The sequence below is a fragment of the Cetorhinus maximus genome, chromosome 17 (genome assembly GCF_964194155.1).
Source record: "Cetorhinus maximus chromosome 17, sCetMax3.hap1.1, whole genome shotgun sequence".
Classification (NCBI taxonomy): domain Eukaryota; kingdom Metazoa; phylum Chordata; class Chondrichthyes; order Lamniformes; family Cetorhinidae; genus Cetorhinus; species Cetorhinus maximus.
This window is the reverse complement of record NC_135895.1, coordinates 84,738,713-84,765,740: the sequence shown is the minus strand read 5'-3', so window position 1 is coordinate 84,765,740 and position 27,028 is coordinate 84,738,713. Positions and strand designations below refer to the sequence as shown.

Sequence of the window (27,028 nt, the reverse complement as noted above, 5' to 3'; positions counted from 1 at the left end):
TCTACCTCGTAGGTAAAGACAGATGCAAAGTATTCATTTAACACCTCAGCCACGCCTCTTGCCTCTATGTGTAAGTCCCCTTTTAGGTCCCTAATCGGCCCCACTCCTCCTTTTAACACTCTTTTACTATTGATGTGCTTATAGAATACTTTGGGATTTCCTTTTATGTTAGCTGTCAGTCTTTTTTCAGAATCCCTCTTTCCTTCTTGTATTTGCTTTTTCACATCCCTCTGAACCTTCTGTATTCAGCTTGGTTCTCAATTGTATTTGCTACTTGACACCTGTCATAAGCACACTCTTTCTTCTTTAACTTAATTTCTATTTCCTTCATCATCCAGGGAGCTCTAGATTTGTTTGTCCTGCCCTTCCCTGTTGAAAGAACATACCTTGACTGTGCCCAAACCATCTCCTCATTGAAGGTAGCCCATTGTTCAACTACTGTTTTTCCCACCAACCTTTGGTTCCAGTCTGTCCGGCCCAGCTCCGTTCTTGCCCCATTGAAGTCCGCTCACTGCCAGTTGATTATTCTTACTCTGGATTGACCAATGTCATTTTCCACCGTCATTCTAAACCTTATGATGCAATGATCACTGTCCCCTAAATGTTCCCCCACTGTCACTTGATCTACTTGGCCCAGCTCATTCCCAAGAACCAGGTCTAGCAGTGCCTCCTTTCTTGTTGGGCTGGACACATAATGCTGTAGGAAATTCTCCTGAACACAATATAGGAATGCTTGTCCCTCTCTGCCCCTTACACTACCACTATCCCAGTTATATACAGGTAATTAAAGTCCCCCATTATAACTACTTTATGATATTTACGCCTTTCTGTAATTTCCTTTCAGATTTGTTCCTCTTTATCCTTCCCACTAGCTGGTGGTCTATACATTACACTGAGCAATGTAATTGCACCCTTCTTACTCCTTAGCTCTAGCGAAATCGATTCTGTCCCTGAATCCTCTGATACATCCTCTTTCTCCAGTACTGCAATACTCACCTTAACCAAAACTGCCACCCCTCCTCCTTTTTCCCTTTCTTATCTTTTCTGAACATCTTGTTACCAGGAATATTTAACACCCAGGTCTGTCCTTCCTTAAGCCAGGTCTCTGTTATCGCCAGAACATCATAATCCCACAAGACAATCTGTGCCTGTAACTCCCCAATTTTATTAACCATACTCCGTGCATTCACAAACGTGCAGTGTAACCCTGATTTAGACTTCATTACTTGCTCCCTTACTCCGACTCCATCTATTAACTTGCTATTCTCTATTTTAGTGCTATCTGCCTCTCCCAGTATTCCGTGCACCCTGGTATTACTTTCTAATATTCTCTCCTGGTTCCCACACCCTTGCTGAGTTAGTTTAAACCCATCCCAACAGCAATAGCAAAACGACCCACAAGGAACTCAGTCCCAGCTCTGTTCAGATGCAACCTGTCTGGCTTGTACAGGTGCCATCTGCCCTATAGTCAGTCCCAGTGTCCCAGGAATCCAAAGACCTCCCTCCTGCACCATCTTTCCAGCCAGCATTCATCTCTTATCTTCCTCACTTGCACGTGTCACTGAGAGTAATCCGGAGGTTACTACTTTAGAGGTCCTGCTTGCTAATTTTCTACCTAGCTCCCTAAATCCCGATTGCAGGACCACATCCCCCCTTCCTACCTATGCCTTTGGTACCAATGTGGGCCACAACCTCTGGCTATTTGCCCTCCCCCGTCCTGCAGCCATTCTGTGACATCCTTGACCTTAGCACCAGAGAGGCGACAAACCATCCTGGAGTCACAATGACGGCAGCAGAAATGCCTGTCTGTCCCCCTAACTAAGGACCCCCTATCAGTACTGTCCTTCTGCTCTTCTTCCTCCCTCCTGTACAGCTGGGCCCCCATGGTGCCACAGGCTTGGCTCTTACTGCAATCCTCCAAGGATCCATCACCCTCACCGATATTCAGAATGGAAAACCGGTTAGTGAGTGGGACCTCTGGGGACTCCTGCACCACCTGCCTGTTTCCCTTGGACTGCCTGGTAGTCACCCATTCCCTCTCTGCCTTTTTTCCCCTAACTTGAAGTGTGACCACCTCTCTGAATGTACTATCCACGTGGTTCTCTGCCTCACGGATGCACCTCAGTGACTCCAGCTGCTGTTGAAGCTCTGAAACGCGGAGCTCAAGCTTGTGCAACCGGTGACACTTCCTGCACATGGGCTCACCTGGGTCACGAGAAGTGTCCACAACTCCCCACATGCCACAGGATGGGCATTCTGCTTGGCTGAGCTACCCTTTTTATTCATATATGGGATGTGGGCATCCCTGGCTAGATCAGCATTTATTGCCCATCCCTAATTGCCCTGAGAAGGCAATGCCTTAACCTTAAACTTTCAAATCACTTTATTTACTTTAACTTTAGTTACTTTTACTTGCTTTAACTTACTTTAACCTTACTCTTGTACTAGTGACTATAAACTGGAGATTAGTAGAAAGTGCAAATTCCTTGCCCTTACTCACAGATCAGCTCCCTCTCCTTTGTCTGTAAATTCTTACTTTCCCTGTGCTTGACTATAAATTTACGTTTCTCAAAATTACTGGCATTGAAACACAGTCCCTAACAGCAGCTGCTGAAGAGCCAATCAACTCACAACTTTCCTGTGACGTCGCCCTCAAATCCACCGAGCAGCTCAGGAAAGATGGTCCCACGCTCCCTAGAGACACAGGGCCTCCTTCAGCACTGTACCTACAGCATGCCCAGATAGCTGGAACACTGGCTGCAGGATAATGGCATCTCCTGTGCACTCCTCTGCCTTGCACTTCCAGCTGGCCCTGCACCCATTGTGGCTGTGCCTCTCTTTCCACAGGTTGCTTTCTGGGGTGCTGCCTGTGGATACCAGGCCTCTTCTCCCTTCTGGCCCTCTCCTCCTCAGAGGAGGAGGTTCCTCCAGTGGAGCCGACAATCCCCATTTGCTGGAATACAGATGGTTCAGGATAGTGTCCTGAAGGGTGTATTAGACAGAAAGCCTCCGAGAAAGCCTGGCTGTTTGGCCCTTGCGCAAACGCAAAGTCGCAAGGGCCACGTAAAATTCAAAGCAATTGCCTTTTTAATGGGCTTAATTGCCCGTTTAATTGTCAGCGGGCGCATGTGGGAGTCAGAAGTGGGCATGTGTAGGAGTCAGAAGCGTGTCCGCCCACCGTAATGTGGCACAACGGCACGATGACATTGGGACGTGTGCCCGACACTTCCTTGCGTGATTTCATATGAGGTCAGGTCGGCACGTGCCTGCTCCTGCAACTTAAAATTCAGGCCATAGGCTTAGTTAACCCCCTACTCTTAATGTATTAATAAAACATCTCTGGATTCTCCTTGATTTTACTTGCCAATATTTTTTCATGCCCTCTCTTTGCAATGGGCTAACAAGTACATATTTGGTGCCCTTAATCTTCTATACTCAAGGGAATACAAGATTAGCCAATGAAACCACCCTCATGTTTTCAACCTGATGAATCTGCGCTACGATCCTTCTTCAGCCAATATATCATTTCTCAGGTGCAGTGGCCAAAACTGAATGCAGCATTGCAGATGGGGTCTAATCTTGAGTTTTATACTATAACTTCTGCCCCTTTGTATTCTAGCCCCTTTTTGCTAAAGGCTAATATTCCATCAGCCTTTTAAATTATTTTCAGAGCTCCCCAATTTTTGAAACTGTTCATGATTTCTATACATGAACTTTTAAATCTCTCTGCTTCTCCATAGTTTCTCCCCAGTCTTTCTTTGATGCAAAGTGGATGACCTCACATTAAGCTCCATCTGCCAGTTTTGCTTACTCACTTAATCTATCAGTGCCCTTTTACAATCTTCTCTTCTCGTCGACACTACTTCCTGCGTAACTTAACTTGGCTCTGTCAGCAAATTTGAATATATAGCTCATGCAAGTCATTTATAAATATAGGGAAAAGCTGAGGCTCAAGAACAGATCCCTGGAAGACAGCTCTAGTCAAATCCTGCCAACTGTAATAAATGCCCGTTAGCCCTCTTCTCCATCTCCTACCTCTGAACCAATTCCCAACACTTATCAATAGGTTACCTCCAATTTCATACACTCTCATTGTTCATAGAATCACCCACACAATTAACATCTACCCATGTTAGTCACATCCTTAAAAAAATTAATCTTGGTTAGTTAGATATCACTTTCCCTTTGACATATTTCAACAACACCATCACTCAATCTTTACCAGTATAAACATTCCCAGCTACATAATTCCAACAGTGAATGTAAACGAGCCTATGGTAGAGTCGTAGTTATGTTACTGGATCTGAAGACATTCCTGCAGGGACCAAATGGGATCCCAAGCCCACCCCTGCTGGCTGGCGAGGCTGGCTCAGCAACCTTCATGAGGCAGCCTCCTCATTGGCCAACAGCTATCCTATTAAGGGTGGTGGTTGGGCTCTCAACACTGCAGACCCTGAGGAGTGGCAGCTCTAGAGTACTGGCAAACCCAACAGAAGAGGTTGGCGACATGGAGGCACCCACGCTGCTCTGTGCAGCAGTGAAGAAATAAACAAAATCTAGGCTAGCAGGTGGATAGGGAAGGAGGGGAAACGCTTCCACTGAATTGGGATTGACCATAACTGCAGCCTTTCATGCTAACGGCCCTGTCAATGGGGCTTGGAGTCTCCAACTCTGATGACACCACAGGCTGCTACATGGAGCTGGAGGGAGCTCCGCACACTGCAGGGAGCACTTCACCAGTGATTAAAACCAGGCGAGGCTATAGAATCACCCCCCCAATTGGGAACTTAACTAGTGTAATTGAATGTCTGTCTGCCTCTGTGAAGTGGGCAGCTGATATGATTCCCAGCCTGCCCCTGTCAAAGTGCCTGGACAGCGGAAATGTATCAGGGAGCCATCCCAATGTGGCTTCTCTCTCCTTTCCCACTTCCCCTGCCCCGCCATCACGCGGCTGGGAAAATCCAGCCCATGAATTTAACTGTCACATCAGCAGCTGGGGATTTTAAAGTTACTTAATTAAATAAATCTGGAATTTTAAAAAAACTAGTGGGCTTGGGATCCCCATTTGGTCCCTGCAGGAAAATCCAGCCCCTTGTCTTATTATGGGTGTCCATGAAACTACCAAATTGGCTGTGAAATACATCTGGTTAACTAATGTCCCTTAAGGAAGGAAACCTTCCACCTATACTTGGTCTGGCCTATATGGGACTTTAGACCCATAGCAATGTGGTTAAATCTTAATTGCCACTGAAATGGCTCAACATGTCACTCAGTTGTATCAAACTGCTATTAAAGGCATAAAGAAGAATAAAACTGGATGGACAACCCAGCATCAATCTCACACCAGACACGACAAAGGCCCAGTTGACCCTACAACGTCCTCCTCGCTAACATCTGGGAACTTGTGTCAAAGTTAGGAGAGCTGTCCCAGACTACTCAAGCAACAGCCTGACATATAATCATGCTCACAGAATTGTATCTTACAACCAACATCTCATACTCCTCCATCACCACCCCTGGGTATGTTCTGTTCCACCGGCAGGACAGATCCACCAGTGGTGGTGTCACAATGGGTATACAACTGGGAGGGATTGGCCCTGGGAGTCCTTAACATTGAATCTGGACCACATGAAATCGCATGGTGTCAGGTCAAACATGGGCAAGGAAACCTCCTGCTGATTACCATCTACCACCCTCCCTCAGCTGATGAATCAGTGCTCCTCCATGCTAAACTCCACTTGGAAGAAGCACTGAGGGTGGCAATGGCACAGAGTGTACGCTGGGTGGGGGATTTCAATGCCTATAGCCAAGAAAGCTAGGTAACATCCCAATGACCAAGCTGGCCAAGTCCTAACGGACATAGCTAACAAGGCCTGTGACAGGTGGTGAGGGAACAAATATGAGGGAAGAGCCTCCTTGACCTCATCCTCGCCAGTCTAGCTGTCGCAGATACATGTCTATGACCGTTTTGGTAGGAGTGACAATCACACTGTTCTTGTGGAGATGAATTCTGGTCTTCACCCTGAGGACACACCCTATTGTGTGTCAGCTGTGGCTCAGTTGGAACACTCTTGCCTTTGAATCGCAAGGTTCTGAGTTCAAGTCATATCCCAGGATTTGAGCACAAAAATCCAGGCTAATACTCCAATGTAGAAATGAAGGAATACTATGTTGTCAGAGGTGCAGCTGTTGCTTGACTGGTCTGTGAGACAGCTCTCACAATTTTGGCACAAGTCCCGAAATGTTATATAGTACGAAATAGTACGGAGGACTTTGCAGGGTCAGTTGGGCCTTTGTCCTATCTGGTGTTAGGGTGATGCTGGTTGGTCTATCCAGTTTTATTCTTATGTGTGCCTTCTATAGTGTCTTTCAGATGAGACTTTAAACTGAGCCCTAATAGATCTGCTCAGGTGGGTGTGAAAGGTCACATGGCACTATTTTGAAGAAAAGCAAGGGAGTTATCCTTGATGTTCTGGTCAATGTTTATCTTTAAATCACTATCACAAAAACAGATTATCTTGTCATTATAATGTTGCTGTTTGTGGGATCTTGCTGAGCACAAATTGGCTACCATGTTTGCTACATTACAACAGTGACTATACCTCAAAAGTACTGCATGCTGTAAACGCTCTGAGACATCTGGTGGCTGCAAAAAGCACTATAGTAATAGTGAACTGGCTAAAGGCAAGTCCTCTGCTCATTTCTCCAGGTCCCGCGGACTTGCGCTTTCCTCAACAGTTGCTCGTATGAACTTTCCAGTTTCAATTTCAATTTGTCTACCAACCTCATTCTCTTTCTCCCTCTTGGTCTACATCCCTCTAATCTCCCTTCAATCACCTCCATCAGCACATTCTCATGTTGCCATTCTGAGGGCGTTTGATAGGGTAGGCACTAAGAGATTGTTTCTGCTGGTCGGGGGATCTAAAACATGGGGGGCACAGTCTCAGGATAAGGGGCCAATGATTTAGGTCTGAGCTGAGGAGAAATTACTTCACTCAAAGGGTTGTGACTCCTTGGAATTCCCTACCCCAGAGGGTTGTGGATGCTCCGTCATTGAATGCATTTACGGCTGGGATAGACAGATTTTTGGCTCCCAGGGAATTAAGGGATATGGGGAGTGGGTGGAAAAATGGAGTTGAAGCCTAAGATCAACTATGATCGTATTGAATGGTGGAGCAGACTTGACGGACCGTATGGTTTACACCTGCTCCTGTTTCTTGTGTTCTTAGAATATGGCCAATCCAACATTGTTTCCTTTTCTTGAAGATTTTCTTTAACCATCTTTCCACCTCCACATCCTGAGAATTTCTTCATTGTTCTTCTCTCCAACTGACCCACTCCATCCTTCTCCAGAACCACATTTCACAACTTTCTCGACTTTGGATAGCCGCTTTTTTGCAAGGTCCATGTTTGAGCCCCACATAACAAGGCACTCCAGATCACAGTCTTGATCATTTTTTCTTGAGGTTTCTATCATTCCTGTACTGAGCAATTCTTTCTACTTTGCGAATGCATTCTTTGCCATCGCTCTTGTAGCTCTGATTTCTTATGACAGTAATCATCTTTTGACAAGATGCTTCCCAAGTACTTAAATTGTGATACCTGTGCTACATAAATAAAAGTATTTTTTTTTTTGCCACTGGTAAATGAAAAGGATTCAAGAGAGATTCAGCAGCTCAAAACTGGGCATCATGCAGCGTAGAATTGTATTCCACAAGAATCTGTAACCTCATGGTCTGCCATATTCTTCATTCTGCCATATTCCTCATTCTACCATTACCATAAAGGCAGGGGACCAAAACCTGGTTCAATGAAAAGTACAGGTGAGCATGCCAGGAGCAACACCTGGCACACCTAAATATGAGGTGCCAACCTGGTGAAGCTACAATACAGGACAACATGCATGTCAACTGCGGAAGCAGTATGCGATAGTCAGAGCTAAGGGATCCCACAATCAGAGTTCTGCAGAGTAATGAGGATAATTACTTCATTATCCTCAGATAATGAAGTAATCCATTCCCACATCCAGTCATAAATAGTGCTGAACAACTAAACAATAAACAGGAGGAGGAGGCTCCATGAACATCACCATCCCCAGTGAAGCTGAAGCCCAGCACGCGAGTGCAGAAGGCATGGCTGAAATATTTGCAAGCATCTTCAGCCAGAAGCGTGTGAGTGGATGATCCACCTTGGCCTGCTCTGAAATCCCCATCACCACAGTTGTCAATCTTCACCAATTTGATTCCCTCTACATGACATTAAGACATGCCGAGCGTGCTGGACACAACAAATATTATGGCCCCTGACAACAGTCCGGCTATAGTACTGAAGACCTCTAGCCAAGCTGTTCCAGTACAGCTACAACACTGCCATCCACCAAATAATGTGCATTATATATAAAAAGCAGGACAAACCCAATGCAGCAAATAACTCCACCGCCAACTCCCCCCCCACCCGCACCCCCCCAACCCCCACATCCCTGAAGTGTTTACTTCTTAATCATCAGCAAAGTGATGGAAGGTGCCGTTGACGGTGCTGTCAAAAACAGTACTTGCTCAACAATAACCTGCTCGCCAATGCTCAGTATGGGTTCTGTCAGGACTACTCAGCTCCAGGCCTTATTACAGTTTTGGCTGAAACACAGACAAGAGAGCTGACTTCCAGATGTGAAGAAAGAGGGGCTTCCCTTAACATCAAGGTAACATTTAACAGAGTGTGGCAGCAAGAAACCCAGGTGAAGTAATTGTGAATCAGGGGGGAAACTCTCACTGGCTGGAGTCGTACCTACAGCAAAGGAAAATGGTGTGGTTATTGGAGGTCAACCATCTCAGTCCCAGGACATCACTGCAGGAGTTCCTTAGGGTAGCCTCCTAGGCTCAACCATCTTCAGATGTTTCGTCAATGGCCTTCACTCTATAATAAGGTCAGAAGTGGGGATGTTCGCTGATGATTGCACAATGTTCAGTTTGATTTGTAACTCCTCAGATAATGAAGTAATGCATTCCCACGTGCAGCAAGACCTGGTCAACATTTAGCTTTGGGCTGCTAAGCAGTAATTAATATTCATGTTACACAAGTTTCACACAATGACCGTTGCTAACAATAGAGTTTAACCACCTCCCCTTGATGTTCGATGGCATTACCATCACTGAATCCCCTGACCATCAACATCCTGAACAGAAACTTAACAAGACCAACCACATGAATCTTGTGGCTCCAAGAGCAGGTCAGAAGCTGGGAATTCCGCAGTGAGTAACTCACCTCCTGACTCCCCAAAGCCTGCCTGCCATCTGCACAGGTCAGAAGTGTGATGGAATACTCTCATCTTGCCTGGAGATCAATGCAAGATGAGTCCATTCACTGAGCTCAAGTGTTTACTGTTCATCCTCACCTCCCAATATCCATGGAGGTTTATAGAACATTACGAGGCCATTCAGCCCATCTAAGACTTAGCTAATGTGATCCAAAACTAATCCCATTCTCCTCACCACCCTTTGTCTGCTCCAAACATCAGACATTGTTCTATGAATGGATAAAATGGACTTGACCTCTACTGTTTTCATTGCTGCATCAAAATGTAACTTGCCTTCTGTTCTAATTCATCTGATCTGTCCCTCATCCCTTTTTTGCACCAACAGTCCCTGGGCTTTTGAAAGCCAAGATGCTCTTCACTTAACCATGACTTCTTGATAATCTCATCATCCTTTTGCCCTCTTTTAACCTCCATGTTGTTTTGTATATCAAAAAGTTGAAAACTTCCCCCTCCAAGACTGCCTGGGGAGTAGAGACAGAAAACAGTGCTGCATCTGCTAAATCAGCCTCCGATAAAGATAAAACCTTCCCTCTAAACTGCGGTCAGAATTCAAACTGCTTCTCAGAGTACTTCTTACAAATTCACTCCTTAGCTCTCCCTGCTCCATTCCTGCACTGAGGCAGAGTACCACTGCCAATGGCAGCCCTCCAATGCCTCGCCAATGTAGTCCTTCTCCACAACAGAGCCTCGCGATTGGCTGGAGAATATTTTATCATGGGAAGGATCACCATGATCCTTTCCCTATACTCAGTAGGCTCCCATCAGGAGTGGGAACTCTGGCCTATTTTTCACCTTTCCCTCCATCCTAGCTGAAGGGGTGCTCATAGATCTTAGGCTGAATGTAATCGCCTTCTGAGTCTACAATGATCTGTGGCCAAATCAATGCTAATTAGCCAATCTTTGCCAGAAGAAAATGCCAATATCTGTGCTGCAAATATGAGAAGCAGTCATCCTACGAATGTTGTGATTTAAAATAAGAAGTTATTCTCCAATGCAAGCTTCACTACAGCAGAAGACATCCAAAATGTGGAGCAACAATTTCCTTGCCTTGACCACCTTGCTCCCATTGTTGCTAATAACTTGGCATTAAGCCAGCAATAGCAGGGATCATTAACTCACACCCTCACTCCCACCCTCAGCACAAAGATGAAACGAGTGCATCCTATGCAAATGCCCAAATGGTTGAGGTAATCTAACAGACTGGTTCACTTAGGAGGAGAAAAAAACAAGTTGACTGAAACTCAGACCATATGTAAAGCAAACCAGCGATGGTTTTTGCTGCCAGCAAGGTGCATGTTTTTCTATGTTGTGATCACTGTCTGACCAACCACATCAGTCTGATTGAAAGCAGTGAACATTGTATGGCAAGACCAGCTCCTTTGGTGGCGAACACAGATCATCGTTCAGTCCAGCCCCAGTGTCATTTTACATGTCACATGGACTGTAGCAGTTCAAGAAGGCAGCTCACCAACACCTGCTAAGGGCAGTCATGGACAAATGCTAGCCTTGCCAGTGATGCTCACATCCCAATGCCAAATTTAAAAAACACACATGCTAGAATTCAATGCCCATTCAGCATGGGATCAGCTGGGGTAAGGAGATCTGCGCAATCTATAGGCTAAGTATTTCTTCTCTTGTCTCCAATCTACTTCAGTTTATCGCACTCTTTCTCATGGCTTTGTCTCCCTGAAATTTCTCTTTAGTTCCAGGTATACCACTCCTCCTACAAGCTCTTCATCATTTCTGCATTAAAGACAAGCTTCATTTGCTCTGCTTTTTGATCTTTCCTGGTTGTCTGAGTGAAGCATTTATGGGTGAAAGATTCTGCCCAAGTTAGCCTGGTACTGTTCCTCTTGAAATATGAATTCAGACTCCAGTCCTGTACATTAAACTGACTCAACACATACATTGCATTATTTCGAAATGCATAAAATATTTATATCACCATAATTTTCAAGTGATTATTTCTATAAGCTATGTCTCTGAGAAAGAATATACCCTACTGTGAAATTCTTTACTTAGAATCCTCAAACACCCAGTGGCGGTGGGATTCTGTACAAGAATGTAGGGCACAGACATACTGCAATAAAATGTTTAGTAGTGCAGTTAATGGTCCACACAGCATGCAGCTTGAGATTTGTTTCAGTGAGTGCCCCCTGCTGTGCTTGCAAATAAAAGAGTCACAGTAAATAGCATTATCATAAATTTAACTTTATGACTTCAGGCAACATCCTACTGGGCAATTCTTCAAACCTTAGCCGAAATAAAAATAATGATTACAAACTGAAGGAGAATTCCCTGTTTTGTTGCTTGGAGCCAAGAGTGAGAAAGTGACATCATTTTTTAATGAATGAATAATTGGGCTCAGTTTCTTTTAATGTGAAAAGCGTTCTCCCCTCATCTCCAACTTTAGCTGGAGTGATGGTGGGAGGACTGGCATTGGAGGCACCCCTCTGACTGACGTGCCATTAGGTGAAGGCAGGGTTTGGTTCAGCTGTGGTTTCTTTTCAATAGTTTGGTGGTTTTGCCAGTGTCCTGGCTGGACCACATACTCTGTAAACTTGCTGTTGTCCAAAGCTTTGCTGCCCATCTCCCTTTCACCCACCACCCCTGAGCTCACAGACCTATATTTGCTCCCAGGTATGCAACGTTTCAATTGTAAAATTCTCATCCTTGTTTACAACTCCCTCCATGGCGTCACCTCCCCCTCCCTATCTCTGCAATCTCCTCCAGTCTCACAACCTTCTGGGATCTCTGCATTCCTCTAATTTTGGCCTCTCGAGAATCCTTGATTTTAATCGTTCCATCTTTGGTGGCTGTACCTTCAGCAGCTCTGGAACTCTCTCTCTGAACTTTCCCACCTCTCTACCTCTCTTTCCCCTTTAAGATGTTTATTAAAACCTAAAGCCTTGAATTCAGTTCTTCTGCCTGTGTGGCTCCTCCCTTAGGGCAGGATCATCCCAGATTTGCATCGAGTGCGGTAGTGGGCGGGAAAAAGGACATTTTACCTATTGGCTGCAATGGCGGCTTTTCACGCTGTATTGTCCATTTCCCGCCTCATTAATTATGCAGCTACAGGAAACACGTCGTCTTGCCACTTCCTCACTCCAGGTGCCATATCTAAACTGCAGCCGCGCATGCAGTTCTCAATGTTTGCAGCGCAGGACCGATCCAGTGAAGACATGGCCCTGAAAGCCAAGAAGGGTTCAGTGACCCATCACTGGAATGTCTTTTGGATGCCCTCCGCTATGTCCCCCAGCCTCACTCTGGCTGCAGGAGATCCAGCAATCTCACCACTCCGGCTTGGGAGGCGATGGCAGTGGTAGTCAGTGCCAATGCTACACAGAAGAAGTTGGCCATCCAGTGCAGAAAGAGGATGAATGATCTCATCTGCACCACCAGGCAACCATCTCATCACTCTAAACTCACACACTCACAAACCCATCACACATTCACTGGCATCTCACTCACTGCTAGCTCAAGGGACATCACCACTCACTCTCTCACACACACACATGCACACCCTCACATCTCCATCTGGCCTCATCTCCTCTGGAGACTGCCTCCTCAGCCCTCACCATCGTGAGTCCGCTTGCACAGGTCAGCATATGCTCCCACATACCCTTGGATACACTCTTCCCCAGTACAGCTCTGGCCTTGCATCCTCTTTGCCCCATTTCCCAAACAAGCCCTAGCCCTGCAACGATTGAAAAGCCACCCCCGCCAGCCTGTGATCCCCCACTAAGAGTGATGTGGTGCTGCCTGCAAAACCTGGCGAGTGCTGCCCGAAGTAAGGCAAGCAAACAAACCCAAAAGTCCTGAGCGAAGTGCAGCCCGCCAGGTGCACGTCACTTATGTACAGTTGCGAAACACGTCTGTGTGCAATCACGCCCACGTGCCTGGATAATCCAGCGTGAGGGGGATGATTCCAGCAGGCAGGGATTATAATCATAAGCAGATGTATTAAAATGAAGTTCCAGATGTCTGGCAGTGGGAAACCTGGCCCACCATTGACGAACGTGGCAGACGATCGCAAACTGGTTTCACAACATCACGAAAATGATTTTTGGCCTTCCCGCCATATTGTCCGCTCACACCCGCCATGACGCCCGACATCAATGGGGACAGAAAACTCTGGCCTTAGTTCTGGACACAGCAAAACTTCCCATCTTTAACCTCTCCAATCTCACCTTTCTGGAAGAAAGCGTTGATGGGCAGCAGTCCCCTCCGTCGTACTGACAGTATGCTCTGTTGTTGATTGTATCACACCAACCATCAGCTTGGAAAGGCTGCAATAAGAATAACACAAAACATTCAGCTTAGTCTTTGAAGAATTGGTACTAATATTCGGCCAATAATCACTTCTCAAGAGACAACTCCCAGTCTTTTGTGAGCATCTACTCAAAATTGCTGTGGACTTCACCCAATTTACTGCTTTGTTTCCTCTGTTTATTAAGTGGTGACCCTTCAATTGAGGAGTCATGCAAATTTCAACAGTCTATTAGAAAAAGAATAATGACATACCCATGCTTTCTTCAAAAGCCAAAGATGCCGTGGGTATTTTTAGATTTCTCCCTCCCAATAAATTAAAGGCTTAACTTCTCAAATATATAGAATGAGGAGCAGATGGGTGCTTTATCATAGTGGTTATATTATTGGATGAGTAACCCACAAGCCTGGGTCAATGATGCAGAGTAGATGAATTTGTATCCCATCCCAGCAACTGGGAAATTTAAATTCATCCAATGGCACCCTTCCATCTCAGCTGTTGGGAAAATGCTGGAACCTATTATTAAGGAAATCTTAACAATGCACCTAGAAAAGCGTAGTATGATCAGGACAAGTACTAAAGGGGAATCCTGTTTGACATATTTCTTAGAGTTTTTTGAGGATGTAACAAGTAGGCTAGATAAAGGGGAGCCAGTAGATATCATATACCTAGATTTCCAAAAGGTTAATATGCAAGATAAAGGGCTCGTGGAGCTGGGGGTAATATTTTAGCACGGGTAGAGGATTGGTTAATGGATAGAAAGTAGAGAGTGGGCAAAAAGCAGGGCTTTTTCAAGTTGGCAGGCAGTGAATAGTGGAGTGCTGCAAGGATCAGTGCTGGGGCCTCAGCAAACTATAAATTTACAAACTATATTAACAAGTTAGATGAAGAGGACAGAGAGTCTTGTATCAAAGTTTGCTGATGATCCCAAGCTGGGTGGAAAGGTAAACCTGTGAGGAAGACACAGAGAGTCTGCAAAGAAATATAGACAGGCTAAGTGAGTGGGTAACAAGATGGAGATAGAGAATAATGTAGGGAAGTATGAAGTTATTAACTTTGGTTGCAGGAATAGAAAAGCAAAATATTTTTTAAAAGGTGTGAAACTTGTAAATGTTGATGTTCAAAAAGACTCGGGTGTGCTTATACAAGGAATGCAGAAAGTTAGCATGCAGGTGCAGCAAGCAATTAGGAAGGCAAATGAAATGCTGGCTTTTATTGCAAGTGGATTGGAGTACAAGAATAAAGAAGTCTTGTTACAGTTGTGCAGGGTTTTGGTGAGAGCACATCTGGAATACTGTGTGCAGTTTTGCTCTCCACATTTAAGGCTTGCACTGGAGGCAGTACAGTGAAGAATCACTAAATTGGTTCCTGGGATGAGGGGGTTGTCCTATGATGAGAGGCTGAGTAAATTGGACTGATATTCTCTGGAGTTTAGAAGAATCAAAGGTAATCTCATTGAAACCTGCAAGATTCTGAAGGGACATGACAGTGGAGATGCTGACAGATTATTTCCACTGATTGGGAATCTAAAACACAAGGGCACAGTCTCAGGATAAGGGGCCAATCATTTAAGACTCAGATAAGGAGAAATTACTTCACTCAAAGGGTTGTGCATCTTTGGAATTCTCTACCCAGAGGGTTGAGAATGCTGTATTGCTGAATACACATAAGACTGGGATAGGCAGATTTTTGGTCTCTCAGGGAATTAAGGGATAGAGAGGGCAGGGGAGAAAATAGAATCGAAGCTCAAGATCAGCCATGATCATATTGTTCGGGGGAGGTGATGGTGTAGCAGTATTGTCGCTGAACCAGTAATCCAGAGACCCAGGGTATTGCTCGGGGCTCAGGTTCAATCCCGCCATGGCAGATGGTGGAATTTGAATTCAACAAAAAATCTGGAATTAAAAGATGGCCATTGTCGATTGCTGTAAAAACCCACCTGGTTCACTAATGTCCTTTAGGGAAGGAAATCTGTCGTCTTTACCTGGTCTGGTCTACATGTGACTCCAGACCCACAGAAATGTGATTGCCTAGCAAGCCTCTCAGTTGTATCAAACTGCTACAAAGTCACAAAAAAAGAATGAAATCGGATGGACCACCTGGCATCAATCTAGGCAGTGGAAACAACAATGGCAATCGCAGCCCTGTCGACCCTGCAAAGTCCTCCTTACTAGTTACTAGTCAAGCAACAGCCTGACATAATTATCCTCACAGAATCATACCTTACAGATAATGTCCCAGACTCCACCATCACCATCCCTGGGTATGTCCTAATCCACCGGCAGGACAGACCCAGCAGAGGTGGCGACACAGTGGTATGCAGTTGGGAGGAAGTTGCCTTGGGAGTCCTCAACATCGACTCCGGATCCCATGAAGTCTCATGGCATCAGGTCAACCTCCTGCTGATTACCTCATACCGCCCTTCCTCAGCCAATGAATCAGTGCTCCTCCATGTTGAACATCACTTGGAGGAAGCACTGAGGATGGCAAGGGCACAGTATGTACTCTAGGTGGGGGACTTCAATGTCCATCACCAAGAGTTGCTCAGTAGCACCACTACAGACCAAGCTGGCTAAGTCCCTAAAGGACATAGCTGCTAGACTGGGTCTGTGACAGGTGGTGCAGGAGCCAACAAGAGGGGAAAACATATTTGACCTCATCCTCACTAATCTGCCTGCCACAGATGCACGTGTCCATGACAGTATCGAAAGAAGTGACCACTGCACGGTCATTGTGGAGATGAAGTCCCGCCTTCACATTGAGGATACCCTCCACCGTGTTGTGTGGCACTACCACTGTGCTAAATGGGATAGATTTCGAACAGATCTAGCAACTCAAGACTGGGCATCCATCAGGTGCTGTGGGCCATTGGCAGCATACCTAAAAATGAGGTGTCAAACTGGTGAAGCTATAACACAGGACTACTTGCATGCCAAACAGCATAAGCAGCAAGTGATAGACAGAGCTAAGCGATTCCACAACCAACGGATCAGATCTAGGCTCTGCAGTCCTGCCACATCCAGTTAGGAATGGTGGTGGACAATTAAACAACTCACTGGAGGAGGAGGAGGAGGCTCCACAAATATCCCCACCCTCAATAAGGGAGGAGCCCAGCACAGCAGTAAAAAAGATAAGGCTGAAGCATTAGCAACAATCTTCAGCCAGAAGTGCTAAGTGGATGATCCATCTCGGCCTCCTCCGGAGGTCCCCAGCATCACAGATGCCAGTCTTCAGCCAATTCGATTCACTCCACATGATAATCAAGAAACGGCTGAAAGCACTGGATACTGCAAAGGCTATGGGCCCTGACAATATTCCGACAATAGTACTGAAGACTTGTGCTCCAGAACTTGCCGTGCCCCTAGCCAAGCTGTTCCAGTACGGCTAATATACTGGCATCTACCCAGCTACGTGGAAAATTGCCCAGGTTATGTCCTGTACAAAAAGCAGGACAAATCCAACCCAGCCAATTATTGCCCCATCAGTCTACACTCCATCATCAGTAAAGTAATGGAAGGGGTCATCAAAAGTGCTATCAAGTGGCACTTGCTTAGCAATAACCTGCTCACTGATGCCCAGTTTGGGTTCCACCAGAGCCACTCAGCTCCTGACCTCATCACAGCCTTGGTTCAAACATGGACAAAAGAGCTGAACTCCCGAGGTGAGATGAGAGTGACTGCTCTTGACATCAAGGTAGCATTTGACCGAGTGTGGCATCAAGGAGCCCCAGCGAAACTGGAGCCAATGGGAATCAGGGGGAAAACTCTCCGCTGGTTGGATTCATACCTAGCACAAAGAAAGATGGTTGTGGTTGTTGGACGCCAGTCTTCTCAGCTCCAGGACATCACTGCAGGAGTTTCTCAGTGTGGTGCCCAAGGCCCAACCATCTTCAGCTGCTTCATCAATGATCTTCTTTCCAACATAAGGTCAGAAGGGATGTTCGCTGATGATTGCACAATGTTCAGCACCATTCGTGACTCCTCAGATACTGAAGCAGTCCATATCCAAATGAAGCAAGACCTGGACAATATGCAGGCTTGGACTGACAAGTGGCAAGTAACATTCGTGCCACACAAGTGTCAGGCAATGACCAGCTCCAACAAGAGTGAATCCAACCATCGCCCCTTGATGTTAAATGGCATTACCATCACTGAATCCTCCACTATCAACATACTGGAGATTACCATTGACCAGGAACTGAACTGGACTAGCCACATAAATACTGTGGCTACAAAAGCAGGTCAGAGGCTAGGAATCCTGTGACGAGTAACTCACCTCCTGACTCTCAAAGCCTGTCCACCATCTATAAGGCACAAGTCAGGAGTGTGATGGAATACTCCCCACTTGCCTGGATGAGTGCAGCTCCTACAACATTCAAGAAGGTGGACACTCCAGGACAAAGCAGCCTGCTTGATTGGCACCATATCCACAAACATTCACTCCCTCCACCACCAACGCACAGTAGCAGCAGTGTGTACCATCTACAAGATGCAATGCAGGAATTCACCAAGGCTCCTTAGACAGCACCTTCCAAACCCATGACCACTACCACCTAGAAGGACAAGGGCAGCAGAGAGATTGGAACACCACCACCTGGAAGTTCCCCTCCAAGTTACTCACCATCCTGACTTGGAAATATATCGCCATTTCTTCAATGTCGCTGGGTCAAAATCCTGGAACTCCCTTCCAACAATGTGGGAAATCATCCAGCTATGTCCTGATCCAAAAAGCAGGACAAATCCAACCTGGCCAATTACTGCCACATTGGTCTACTCGCAACCAGCAGTAAAGTGATGGAAGGAGTTGTCGACAGTGCTATCAAGTGGCACTCACTTAGCAATAACCTGCCCACTGATGATCAGTTTGGGTTCCAGCAGGGCCACTTAGCCCCTGACCTCAGTGCAGCCTTAGTCCAAACATGGACAAAAGGGTTGATTCCACAGGCGAGTGAGAGTGACTACCATTGACATCAAAAGCAGCATTTGAGTGAATGTGATATCAAGGAGCCTGAGCATAATTGAAGTCAAATTGAAGAGAGAAAATTCTCCACGCATTAGAGATGTATTTAGCACAAAGCAAAAGGTTGTTGGGAGCCAATCATCTCAACTCCCGGACATCACTACAGGAGTACCTCAGGGTTGTGTCCTCAGACCAACCATCTTCAGCTGCTTCACCAATGACTTTCCTTCCATCATAAGGTCAGAAGTGGGGATGTTCACTGATGATTGCACAATGCTCAGCATGATTTGCGACTCCTCAGATACTGAAGCAGTCGGTAACATGATCTGGACAACGTTTAGGGTTGGGTTGATAAAGTAGCAGGTATGATTCAGGCCACACAAGTGCCAGACAATGACCACCACCAACAAGAAAGAGTCTAATCACCCCACCTTGTCACCCAATTGCATTGCCATCACTGAATACATCCAAACAAGGAACAGGAGTAGGCTATTCAGCCCCTCGAGCCTGCTCTGCCATTTAATAAGATCATGACTGATTCAACAGTAACCTGAAATCTGCATCCCACCTACCCCCGATAAACTATCACCCCCTTACTTACCAAGAACCTATCCACCTCTGCCTTAAAAATATTCAAAGGCTCTGCTTCCACCACCTTTTCAGGAAGAGTTCCAAAGACTCACGACCCTCTGAGTGAAAAAATTTTACTTATCTCTGTTTTAAATGTGCGACCCCTTATTTTTAAATAGTGAACCCTAGTTCTAGATTCTTCTACAAGGGGAAACATCCTCTCCACATCCACCCTGTCAAGACCCTTCAGGGTCTTACATGTTTCAATCAAGTCGCCTCTTTCTTTTCTAAACTCCAGTGGATACAAGCCTAGTCTGTCCAATAGGACAACCCACCCATTCCAGGTATTAGTCTGGTAAACCTTCATTGAACTGTTTCCAACGCATTTACATCCTTCCTTAAATAAGGTGACAAATACAGTACATAGTACTCCAAATGTGGTCTCACTAGTGCCCTGTACAACTGAAGCATAACCCCCCTACTTTTGTATTCAGGTTCCCTTGCAATAAATGATAACATTCCATTAGCTTTCCTAATTACCTGCTGTACCTGCACACTAGCCTTTCGTAATTCATGCTCTAGGACACCCAGATCCCTCTGCACCTCAGAGCTCTGCAATCTCTCACCATTTAGATAATGTGCTTCCCTTTTATTCCTCCTGCCAAAACGGACAATTTCACATTTGCCCACATTATACTCCATTTGTCAGATTTTGGCCCATTCACTTAAGCTACCTATATCCGTTTGTAGCCTCCTTATGTCCTCTTCACAACTTACTTTCCTATCTATCTTTGTGTCATCAGCAAATTTGGCAACTATCCCTTCAATCCCTTCATCCAAGTCATTTATATAAATTGTAAACAGTTGAAGTTCCAGCACTGATCCCTGTGGCACACACTCAATACAACTTGCCAACCTGAAAAATACCCATTTATATCTAGTCTCTGCTTTCTGTTAGCCAGCCAATCTTCTATCCATGCCAATATGTTACTCCCTACACCATGAGCTTTTAATTTCCACAATAACCTTTGACGTGGCACTTTAACAAATGCCTTCTGGAAATCTAAGTATAGTACATCACCGGTTCCTCTTGATCCACAGCATAGGTTACTTCCTCGAAGAATTCCAATAAGTTGGCTAAACACGATTTCCCTTTCACAAAACCACGTTGACTCTGCCTGATTGCCTTGAACTTGAATCCAAGTGCCCTGCTATAACTTCGTTAATAATAGCTTCGAATACTTTCTCTATGACAGTTGTTAAGCTAATTGGCCTGTAGTTTCCCGCTTTCTGTCTCACTGTCTTCTGTCTCTTCTGTCTCCTGTATCCCTCCCTTTTTGATCCCATTTGTTATCTTCCAATCTAGTGGGACCTTCCCCAAATCTAGGGAGTTCTGGAAAATTAAAACCAATGCATTAACTATCTCACTAGACACTTCTTTCAAGACCCTAGGATAAAGTCCATCAGGACCCAGGCTCTTGTCAGCCCACAGCTCCAACAATTTACTCTGTACCACTTCTCTGGAGATTGTAATTTTCCTGACTTACTTCCCCATTTTCATTTCCTGCTGCTTCTGGGATGTTACTTGTATCCTCTATAGTGAAAACTGATGCAAAATACCTGTTCAATTCATCTGCCATCTCCTTGGTTTTCCATTAGCAGTTCTCCAGAGTCACTTTCTATAGGACCAGCACTCACTTTGTTAACTCTTTTCTTTATTAAACATTTATAAAAACTCTTACCATCTGTTTTTATATTTCTGGCTACCTTTCTCTCATACTCTATTTTTGCCCTCCTTATTAGTCTCTTAGTCATTCTTTGCTGTTCCTTATATTCTGTCCAATCTTCTAACCTTTGCACAATTATATGCTTTTTCTTTAAGTTTGATATTATCCTTAACCTTTCTAGTTAACTACAAATGGTGTGTTTGTCCCTTGGTCCCAGGTAAAGTAGCCTAATTGATTGGCTCCCCTATCCACCACCTTAAAACTTTGTTGCCACAACTGGTGCAATGTGTACCATCTACACGATGCACTACGGCAAGTCACCAAAACATCTTTGACTGCACCTCCCCACCCATAACCTCTACCATCCAGAGGCAGCAGACACATGGGAACACCACCACCTGCAAGTTCCCCTCCAAGCCACTCACCACCCTGACTTGGAACTATATCACCGTTCCTTCACTATCGCCGAAAAAAATGTTTCATAACCCAGTTATTTATTTGAAAGATTATCAAATAATTCTTTAGTATCTGAATGCAAACATGTACATTGCCTAAGAACACTGTATTTCTGTTAAAAAATGTGTTTGTCATTATTCCCAATTATTCAATGAGCTCTGTATTCATGACTGTGCAGAGTAACTGCAGTTGTTGTCAAGTGTCTGTATAATTGTTTCCAGCGATGAAGCTATGTTAGTGTACAATAATAATGCAAGAATACATAACCCCGTCAGCTTGTTATATATTAGCTTAAGGCCAGAGCATGGCATTAGTAATCTTTTAGACAAGAGCTGAGCTTCAAAATCAAGTTAGACCACAATTTCAAACCAGGACATTGGATAGACTCACATATCCAATTTTCAGCACTCCAAATCTTGATTCACAGAAAACAGAAGACATTCTGGGAAGAGGAAAAAGCCACTTGGCACAACAAATGGTAGTTTTGGCTTTTAAGTTGATCTCAATCTAACTTGTGGGTGAAATTGTCTTCACCGATATTTATAACAAGCTTATTGCCATAACCATATGAAATTTCTCTGTGTGTTACTTCAACACCAATACATTTCACACAAACAGGTTAATGAATGTGCTAAAGTGTTATCCCTCCCTAACAACACCGGGAGTGCACAGGAACATCAGCGGTTCAAGAAGGTGGCTCAGTGCTACCTTCTCAAGGCCAATTAGGGATGGGCAATAAATGTTGGCCTAGCGAGTGATGCCCACATACTGTGAACGAATAAATTACATGGAGCAATTTCAAACAGGCATGGTAACATGATTGTTACAAATATCAGGGTAATTTCATTCTCTATGTCCTTCAATCCCCTTCTTCTGCAGAAACAAGAGACAGGAGTCACCTATCATAAATGATGGTGAGCTTTTCTTAGGATCTAGCCCGGACTGTCCAAGCCCATATCTACCCCATCAGCAAGATAGAGTTGCTGATGCTGAATACAGCACTAACTCCTGTTCACACATTCCCCTTGTGTTCATAGGCCTCCATTGTCTCCCAGGCACTGAACACCACTTCTCAAAAATTTTCATTCTCCTGTTAAAATCCCTCCATGGCTTTGCCCCATCCTATCTCTGTAATCGCCTTCAAGCTTCAACCCTCGAGGAACCCTGCATTTCTGCAACTCCAGCTCCTTGTCCATCCCTCACTTCCTTGTCCTCACCACTGGTAGCTTTTCCCGAAGCTCTGGAATCCCTCCCTAAATATTTCCAACTTTCTCTCCTCCTTTAATATCCTCTTGACCAAGCTTTAGGCCACCTGTCCTAACGTCATGTAGAATGGTCACTTGACTGAGAGAATAACAGGGCTGCTCTCAAAAGTCTCTACCTTCAGGGAGGGGAAGAAGTAAACACCCCCTCTGCACTAATGACAAACATCTCATTGTAAAGACGTCTCTAAAAATATATAATACCATCATAAAACATCTGTTGATACTTATAATCTTCGAGTTTGAGCAGTGAATCATGACATTCATTGGGAGAACAAGCACAGAAGTTACCTGTCCAACTAAGACAAAACTGAAAGAACAGAAGTCATTATTGTATTTCCCTTGATTTTAATCCAGTTCCCTAGCATTTGTAGCTCTCTAACTCCTCCCAGCCAGCACTCTCTGGTAATGGCTGTTGGTCCTGATGTTTGAGTCCCTCATGTTGCCAGGCTTTTTAGCTCCTCTACGCCAGCACTCTGTGGTAATGGTTATCTGCGTAGATTCAATCTTGCTTCCTCACACTGTTAAGATCCAGTTACTCCTCCCAAGCTGTGTTAATGGTTATTTTCTTCTGACAGGTTGAGCAAGGATGAAAAACAAATGGGTCACATTAATTAATCATATGCCACATATTTCACTTGACGAAGGAGAGTGCACTCACACATACCCATCCATTATGAAGTGCTTTAGCACAGCAGGTAGCTGGCACATTCCAGATCTTCCCTGGGCATTATTTTCAACACGCCTCATGCCTTTCAATCTGTTCCCAGAGTTCTGTCTATTTAACGCAAGTTACAGAAGCGGCTAACCACATTCATAGAACAATATCCTTCAGACCAGGCAGGACTCGCACTGCAATCATGTATGATCAGTGAAGCTGCACACTTACCTAATGCTGTTGGTTAACTGCTGATAATAAAATGTGTAGGATAATACTTCCCTTGAATAGTTGCGCAGTTTTTTGCTTCCCTTGAATAGTTGCATTGAACTATAACCCTACAACCATGAATTAAATGTATACTTCAGGAAACTGAAAGGAATTCAATGCATTTATTTTCAACCCAAATGTTTTTTACTCAATTATCATTGAAAATAAATACATTTTTAAAATTCATTCACGGGATGAGTGTTGTGGGAGCTACAATCATCCAGGCAAGTGGGGAGTATTCCATCATACTCCTGACTTGTGCCTTGTAGGTGGTGGACAGGCTTTGGGGAGTTAGGTGAGTTACTTGACGCAGGAATCCTAGCCTCTGACCTGCTCTTGTAGCCACAGGATTTATATGGCTAGTCCAGTTCAGTTTCTGGTCAATGGTAGCCCCCAGGATGTTAATAGCGGGGATTCAGTGATGGTAATGCCATTGAACATCAAGGGGCGATGGTTAGATTCTCTCTTGATGGAGATGGTCATTGTCTGACATTTGTGCGGCACAAATGTTACTTGCCACTTGTCAGTCCAAGCCTGGATCTTACCCAGGTCTTGCTGCATTTGGACATGGACTGTTTCAGTATCTTAGGAGTCGCGAATGGTGCTGAACATTGTGCAATCATCAGCGAACATCCCCAATTCTGACCTTATGATGGAAGGAAGGTCATTGATGAAGCAGCTGAAGACGGTTGGGCCTTGGACACTATCCTGAGGAACTCCTGCAGTGATGTCCTGGAGCTGACCTCCAGCAATCTTCCTTTGTGTTAGGGATGACTCCAGCCAGTGGAGAGTTTTCCCCCTGATCCCCATTGACCCCAGTTTTGCTAGAGCTCCTTGATGTCACAATCGGTCAAATGCTGCCTTGATATCACTCTCACCTCACCTCAAAATGATTTGTTTTACAATAATATAATGTTGTATTGTACCCTATTTTTGTATTTGTGTTTTGTGCCATAGTACTCCGATACTTCACACCAAATGCCTAGATTATGCCCTTGTGGCTGTGGTAGGAGCACTGAGAAGGAAGCAATTACCTCTATATTTTGTGTATTAATTTACTGAGTCAAGGAGGAATCCGGAGCCAGTCTTTCCTTAACACAGGTTTATTCACGTAACCCAGAGGACACAGGCACAGACTCCCTTTTCCTCCCTTCACACCAGTTCTTATATATACTTAAGAATAATGGCCTAACCTTTCCCCAGTTAGTGAGAGCTGCTCTCAGTTACAACTAGAGCATGCACTTTATTTTAACTGAATTTGAACTTTAACGTTTTGTGGTCCAATTGATGCTGTGGGAGGTGATGGAGAGATCAAGCATGTGAGGGCATCAGGGCAAAGGGTGACTGGAAATGTAGACTCCTTGAACAGATTTGAGAGAAACCATCAGCACAAATTGAAAACCACCATTCTGCCTTAGATGTGCCAAACTTTGCTTCATCATGCCAATTGGTGCTACCAAACTGGTCAAAACTAGTCTGAATGGTATCTCAATGCCTTAAAAGCCCTTTCACTCACTCTATGAGATCTGTAAATCCTGACCTCAGAGTTGGTTAGATGTATATTTGACACTACATCTTAGGGCGTTTGGACATTATGTTCATGCTGACATGGTTGTCTTATTATGTGAATATTCCATAAAAGCTAAGTATTCTGTAAATCACATTTACTGAAAGAGACAAATTCCTTCCCTTAATGTCATTTTCCCTAATATCTGGCCACATGCAAAATCAAACACATGCTTAGATATGACAAAATACCAATACTCACAGTCCAAGTTACATAGCCTGTTCATATTCACATCATCCAAATCTCTCAACATTTTAAAAAATCTGGATCGAGTTCTACTTCAATCTTTTCTCTAATGAAAACAGGTACTTCCTATCCCTTTTCATAAGAGGCAATCCCTAAATATTGGAATCATCTTTATTGCTAGTCTATGAACCTTTGCCAATGCATCAAAGTCCTTTTGAAGTAATAAATGCCCATTAATTTATCAAATGTGCCACCTCAGTGATGCTTGGCCCACAATCAGCTGGTGTTGCAATGCTTCCAGGTACTCGATTAGAATTGCTGATGAAGTTTCACATTGAGTGGATGGTTAAGGAACAGTCAGTGATCAAACCCAATAATTCTCATTGCTAATGGACATCTCTTTTGTGTGCTGTAGTCCTGACTCCATAGTTGGAGCTTCCAACCTCATTTTTCACCTTCTATTTTCTATTGCCAAGTCAATTAACTGATTTTTCATTAAAATATTTGTCAGTAACCTTGAAACCTTACATATGGAGCTTCATTGTGCGTCTTTTGGATTTCAAGTATGTAATGTCCAATGGGTTACCCTCATCTTTTGATCTAATTTTACTTTATTCCTTTACAGGATGTAGGTGTCACTGGCAAGGCCACCCTACTTGCTCTTCAGGTGGTGGTGAGCCGCCTTCTTGAACTGCTCAAGTCCCCCTGGTGCAGATACACCCAAGGTGCTGTTAGGAAGCTATTTCCAGGATTTCGATCCAGCAGCAGAGATGGAACGGTGATATTGTTCCAAGTCAGGATGGTGTGTGACTTGGAGGGGAACTTATGACTGCTGTACTTGTCCTTCTAGGTGGTAGAGGTCACGTGTTTTGTAGATGTTGACAAAAGAGGCTTGGGAAGTTGCTGCAGAGCATCTTGTAGGTAGAACACACTGCTGCCACTGTGCATCGGTGGTGGAGGGAGTGAATGTTTAAGTTGGTGGATGGAGTTGCTTTGTCCTGGATGGTGTCAAGCTTCTTGAATGTTATTGGAGCTGCACTCATCCAAGCAAGCGGAGAGCATTCCATTACATTCCTGACTTGTGCCTTGTAGATACTGGACAAGCTTTAGTGAGTCAGGAGCTGAGTTACTCGCTACAGAATTCCCAGCCTCTGACCTGATTTTATAGCCACAGTAGTTATATGGCTGGTTCAGTACAGTTTCTAGTCAATGATAGCCCTCAGGATCTTGACAGTGGGGGACTCAGCGATGGCAATGCCATTAAATGTAGAGGGGAGATGTTTAGATTCACTCTTCTTGGAGATGGTCACTGCCTGGCACTTGTGTGGCGCATATGTTATTTGCCACTTGCAAGCCCAAGCCTAGATATTGTCCAGGTCTTGCTGCATTTGGACATGCACTGCTTCAGTATCTGAGGAGTTGCGAATGGTGCTGAACATTTGGCAATCATCAGTGAACACCCCCACTTCTGACCTTATAATGGACGGAAGGTCATTGGCGAAGCAGCTGAAAATGGTTGGGCCTAGGGGAAGAATTTTTGGTTCAGCGAGCGGGGGCAGGGCCCGCTCGCCGACGCGTAAAATGACGCGCAGTGACGTCGGGCGGACGTCCCGGCATCACCGCGCGTCATTTAAATTGTCAGTTCGTCAATGGCCTATTAAGGCCTGTTAAAAACTAATCGAATTAATAAAATGAGCTGCCGGTCCAACCTTAAGGTTGGCGAGCAGACAAAGAGCCCAGGCGGCCTTCGCATTTTTCATAGAGCCTCTTCCACGGGCGGGATGAAGTTT

General features: G+C 44.8%; 1 protein-coding gene across 1 annotated transcript in view; it reads right to left on the bottom strand.

Moving 5' to 3' along the window:
- Positions 1-27,028, bottom strand: part of pappa2 (pappalysin 2) — a 477,685-nt gene that overhangs the window by 18,346 nt on the left and 432,311 nt on the right. The window contains exon 21 of the mRNA XM_078561789.1: positions 13,504-13,602. Within this exon, the coding sequence (XP_078417915.1) occupies positions 13,504-13,602 (99 nt within the window). The remainder of the gene's footprint in view (positions 1-13,503; positions 13,603-27,028) is intronic.